The sequence below is a fragment of the Pseudogymnoascus destructans genome (genome assembly GCF_001641265.1).
Source record: "Pseudogymnoascus destructans isolate 20631-21 unplaced genomic scaffold scaffold_66, whole genome shotgun sequence".
In the NCBI taxonomy this organism is placed as follows: Eukaryota; Fungi; Ascomycota; class Leotiomycetes; order Thelebolales; family Thelebolaceae; genus Pseudogymnoascus; species Pseudogymnoascus destructans.
The window spans coordinates 1,290-6,895 of record NW_020167583.1 but is presented as its reverse complement, the minus strand read 5'-3'; the positions used below and the strand labels follow the sequence as shown (position 1 = coordinate 6,895).

Genomic DNA, 5,606 nt, shown 5'->3' with positions numbered 1-5,606 from the left:
CCTACCCCTAAACCTCCGAAGGAGGAGACTGCACATAAGGTAGTACATAATATAATGATGGACATAATGATAGACAGGGAGCAAAATGGTGGGCTATGAGGCCCCAGAATCCCCTCAACATGACGTACACACACACCTTGGCCGCTGAAGTGATGTATACTCACTTGTGAGATGCAATTATACCCACCAGGCGCTCTCCAACCCCTCTATTGTCCTCCACGCCTTGCGAAACAGGTTATATTTGCTACTGGCCCTCAACGCCCCGCAAGCAACCGCAATCCATTTCGCTGCTATCCATCACTGTTAACCTAAGTTATCTATACCTATACACCGTGGCCTTGCCTTGTTTCCACCTTCCTTCCACTACCTCCATCCATATAATTCGCCAGGTATCTTCCTCCGCAAGTGCTAAGTAGGACCCTCTATATCGGCTTGCGCAGGTACACAAACCACAAGTAGTGCCGTTCCTGATCATGGAGCCAGGAACGGAAGATTCGAAAGACGCGTTACCAGCTGCAATCATTGCCCAAGCAGAAGCGGCATGTGTTGGTAATGCAGACGAAATTCGTTCAACACAACAGCGGGAGTCGTATATTGCATCTCAGCCTCACCAGGCGACGTTGGGGGGTGCTCATAGTTCACCCGAAGCTTCCAGGTAGGCGCCGATATACATATCAAACCTCACAAGCACTGACCATTGTCTCTAGCTCGGCCGATAGAACCTCACATCCTGGGAATTCCGATTTATTGGGAGTCGAAGGAACAGAAGATGCTCCACCAAAGTACAGCGAATTAGAGATCAGCCAAGATGGCCTTGATACGAAGGCGAGAGTCACTGGTAGTCTCCCTCAATCCTGGCACTGAAGTGATGATTGGCCAGATACATGTACTGAGATGTCAATTCGCAGATGATGGTCGTGTCAATATCACCATAAACCAGAAGACCCGGAGACTATCTGAGCTCCTTAACCCTGCACTGAGGGGCCAGCTATCCCTGGTAGCACAGGAGGACGATCAACCATTACCCCCAGGGTATATCCCACCTCCCCTTGGTGGGCAACCAGGACAGATTCCTCCGCCAAACCTCAATGTCGTAATTCTTGTTGTTGGTTCTCGCGGAGATGTGCAACCATTCGTCGCGTTAGGGAAGGTCTTGAAATCTGCCTATGGGCATCGTATACGATTAGCAACCCACCCGGTTTTTCAACCGTTCGTGGAAGAAAATGGCCTAGAATTCTTCAGTATAGGTGGTGACCCGGCCGAGCTAATGGCCTTTATGGTTAAAAATCCTGGGTTAATGCCCGGGATCGATTCGCTCAAGAGCGGTGATGTAGGAAAGCGGCTCAAGGGAATGGAAGAGATAGTTCTTGGTTGTTGGCGGGCCTGTATCGAAGCAGGGGATGGCCTCGGACCGGCACCACGACTGGAGGGGGGTATAAATATGGACACCAACCCTACTGAGAGGCCATTTATTGCGGATGCTATTATTGCCAACCCTCCAAGCTTTGCACATGTCCACGTTGCGGAGAAGCTGGGTGTGCCCCTCCATATGATGTTTACGTATGTACAAATTATCAAATCCAGTCGGCAGGTTGCTAACACAGCAATAGCATGCCATGGTCGCCTACTCAGTCCTTTCCCCACCCCCTTGCAAGTATCCAGTCTTCCAATGCCGACGTGAACATGACGAATTTCATCTCATATGCTTTAGTAGAAATGATGACTTGGCAAGGTTTAGGGGACCTTATAAATCGTTTCCGCGAACGCGTTCTGGGCTTGGAACCAATAAGTGTCATATGGGGCCCAGGAGTGCTGAGTCGACTGAAGATACCTTGCACATACTGCTGGTGAGAACCCCGTTTAGCTGTCATCTTTATCATTTGCTCATATTCCTTGCAGGTCCCCAGCTCTGATTCCTAAGCCAAAGGACTGGGGCCGACATATCTCCGTGTCTGGCTTTTTCTTTCTGAGCCTTGCCTCCAGTTATCAGCCCGAGCCCGAGCTCGCCGCATTCTTAGCTGCTGGGCCACCACCTGTATATATTGGGTTTGGCTCAATAGTTGTGGATGACCCAAACTCTATGACATCTATGATATTTGAAGCCATACAGAAAGCCAGAGTCCGTGCCCTAGTATCTAAAGGCTGGGGAGGTCTCGGTGCCGATTCTCTTGACCTGCCGGAAGGGGTGTTTATGCTTGGAAACGTTCCTCATGACTGGCTGTTTAAACACGTGTCATGTGTGGTTCATCACGGTGGTGCTGGAACTTCAGCTGCTGGGATTGCTCTTGGAAAACCTACAGTGGTTGTTCCCTTCTTTGGCGACCAACCTTGGTGGGGAGCAATGATACATCGAGCTGGAGCAGGGCCAGAGCCAATACCGTATAAGGATCTAACTGCAGATAAGCTTGCTGCTGCCATTGCCGAGGCACATAAACCGTCGACTTTGGAGAAGGCAGAAGAACTTGGGGTCCGCATCAGCAAAGAAAAGGGATTAGAAGACGGTGGGAAAAGCTTTCACGATCACCTCGATTGGAATTCGCTTCGCTGCTCACTTGCACCGAATAGAGTCGCTGTGTGGCAGGTGAAGAAGACACAGGTTCGCCTGAGTGCACTGGCGGCTACAGTCCTCGCCAATGAAGGCCTCTTGAATTTCTCGGATCTTAAACTGTAAGTGCTTCTAAAAAATATGGTGCCTGGCTAACTGTACAGATATCGACACCGTGAATATGACACAGATAATGGACCTTGGGATCCTATCTCCGGTGGTGCTTCCGCACTTTTCGGCACAATCGCAAGTCTGTCGATGGGTGTGGCTGATTTTCCAGTTGAGTTAATTGGGGCCTTAAAACCCAAGCCGGCCTCAACCGCCACGGATAAAACAGCAGCTCTCGACGAGGATGATGTACCTTCCCCGGCAGGCGGGAGTCCATCGCCGCCAAAGGATTTAGCCTCAAACTCACAATCGCAGTTGAGTTCGTCATCAGGAAGCCAAAGCGGGCCAGTAGAGCGTTCAACATCAACAGATCAAAAGTCGGAACAAAGGTCTTCTTCCCAGGCTACAAAAGAAACCAAGAAGCAATTCGACCCCTCCGCTATCACCTTGGAATCTGCCATTGGAGCTTCTAAGGGGATATCCCGGGTAGTTGGTGCTGGCATGAAGTCACCGATGGACTTCACGTTGGGTTTGGCTCGCGGTTTTCATAATGCTCCTAAACTATACGGCGACGATACCGTGCGCCCCCAAGAAAGGGTTACTGGCTTTCAGAGCGGGTTGAGAGCTGCAGGAAAGGTATGTTCACTTCTATTATATTCCCATTCGTACGCATCGCACCCCACCGCTCCAATTTGAAGTGCTCGAGATCTATATTCCCACCCTGCCCACTATTATGTTCTGGGTGGGGGTACCAGGAAACATATTCGCCAATGGTGATATAGGCTCTGTTATATCTGTCCAATTGTGTTTGCCAGTCTCAATGATAGGGTAGCTGACTGTGCCCAGGGCTTTGGATATGGATTCTATGACGGTATCTCCGGGCTTGTTACCCAACCCATGAAGGGGGCCGAAAAGGAAGGGGCAGCTGGCTTCATCAAAGGTATAGGGAGAGGTATTGGTGGACTCGTTTTGAAGCCCGGTGCTGGTAAGTGATTGCATCGACATCCCCTGGTATATCTGCTAACAGTGGCCTAACCAGCGATTTGGGGACTCCCTGGCTACACGATGATGGGATTGCACAAGGAAGTCCGGAAAATGTTCGGAGCAAGTGTTCAGGCCTATATCATATCGGCCAGAACTGCCCAAGGGTACGAGCAGTGGAGAATCTCGTCCAAAGATGAACAGCAATATATTATAAGCCGTTGGCAGGGGCTTAAATCCAAACCTGCTGAATCATCGCGTCATGATAGTGGGAAAGGAAAACAAGTTCCAAACGTGCACTCTAGTGGTGATGGGTCGCAGGCTCATAGTGCGAACCTGGAGGATGAAGAAGCTTTGCGCCGTGCTATCGAAGAAAGCATTGCACATGCTGCCGGACCCAAAACAGATGACATCTCCGAAGCTGATCAAAAGGCCGCTCTCGAAGCAGCTATCCAGAGAAGTGTCTCCGATTCCAGAGGACCTTCGACTGCTACACACGTAAATGAAGATACAGAAGAAGAAGAACAACTCAAGCGTGCTATCGAAGAGTCCATGCGCTATCACGATCGGGATGTATCAGCAACAAAGACAGATGAAGATATTGTTATGGAGTACATCAAGAAACAGAGCCTCGCCGAGGAGGAGCACAGGCAGGCAATGCACAAATCCGCGTCATCTGGAGACAAAGAATGACCATAGTAAGTTCTGATTAAGAGTAGACTATGAGAATAGCTAGAACGCCGAAATTAATGCCTCATTTCGTCAAATCCACTGTCTTGTGGGAACTGGTAGAGCTGCTGGATATCTCTCGGCTGCCTTTGTATCAAGGCTTAATTAAGACTGCCGAAAATGAACCAAAATCCCCACTGTGATTTGAAAGGTATTCAGGTCGTATTGGCCCCATCCTGGTGGCATTTTATATAACTTTCTGCCACACACCTGCATATAAATCATTCACAACGCCCCGAAGTAGGGGAGGAAGGAAGTAGGAAGGCGTATTCCCGAACGAAGATTAAGTATTCAACGAGCGAAGCCAACCTCTCCATCTCCATATATCTGCGTGTATATAGCTCCGTCCATGTACTGCAACCCATATAGAAAGATTTCAAATACGAAGCTTTTTAGCGATGTGGTTAATCTCAGCATCGTCCGCAAATGAACCCTCAAGAGCTTCACGGATAAACGCGTCTGCTTCATCCTCCTTGTCATCCACTATTACGCTGGCGCTAATAGTTGACATCTTCTCCAGTGCCCCGGATCCGCCTTCACTGCCAAAGTTGTCATAGCCACGAGGGTTCTTGAAACCTGGACGATCGAGACTATCGAGAGGGTTGGGACCAAGTGAACCATTGTTCTCAGCCGCTCGGTGTTTACCTACCCTCAGTTCATTAAGCTTAACATGACTTTCCGTCCCAGGGTAATCTTCAGGCCATACCCAGCCGAGACCATCGTTGTTTTGCTTCGACATTGCCCATCGCCGAAGCTCCCGAACTCCTTGTAGGCCAATGTTGAGATCCGATGCGTAAATCATTAGCTCCATGGCTTCTCGCTCATAGCAACGGCCGAGAATGCTATCAGGGGGAAATATGGCATTCGTTTCCGGGCTTTCTTTGTCATACCATGTGTAACCCCGCATGCATGGTGGGAGGCCTTGCGATATGAGGTCTTCGTACGTAGAACTTGAGCGAAACCACAGCCTTTGATTTCGGAGATGGTTGAGTCAATGTGAGACACCTGCCCTCGATGAAGATGTTTCCGGTCGGCGATACTGCCTCGAGTGTTCTAACACGTAAGATATTTCCTTGACAACCAGGACGTGATCAATGACTCCCTGGTCATCGACGGGCATGAGACGCACGACATCCCCTTCAATGATTTTTTCCGCACCCAGCCAGATCCCTCGGCACTTGAATTTAGCGTGGAGGGATTCTGACGCCGCCTCCGGAGAATTTGAACCGGGAAATATCCTCGT

The 5,606-nt window shown here is 49.7% G+C and overlaps 2 protein-coding genes across 2 annotated transcripts; one reads left to right on the top strand and one right to left on the bottom strand.

Moving 5' to 3' along the window:
- Positions 1–473: 473 nt before the first annotated feature.
- VC83_09559 (uncharacterized protein) lies at positions 474–4,327 on the top strand (the record flags this gene model as incomplete). The annotated part of the gene is made up of 8 exons (XM_024472972.1): positions 474–655; positions 708–838; positions 909–1,560; positions 1,611–1,847; positions 1,900–2,667; positions 2,710–3,289; positions 3,500–3,638; positions 3,693–4,327. The coding sequence occupies 8 exons, from the start codon at positions 474–476 to the stop codon at positions 4,325–4,327; spliced, it is 3,324 nt and encodes a 1,107-aa protein (XP_024319505.1).
- Positions 4,328–4,739: 412 nt separating this feature from the next.
- VC83_09558 (uncharacterized protein) lies at positions 4,740–5,174 on the bottom strand (the record flags this gene model as incomplete). The annotated part of the gene is made up of 1 exon (XM_024472971.1): positions 4,740–5,174. One exon carries the CDS (start codon positions 5,172–5,174, stop codon positions 4,740–4,742), a length of 435 nt encoding a protein of 144 aa, XP_024319504.1.
- Positions 5,175–5,606: the final 432 nt, after the last annotated feature.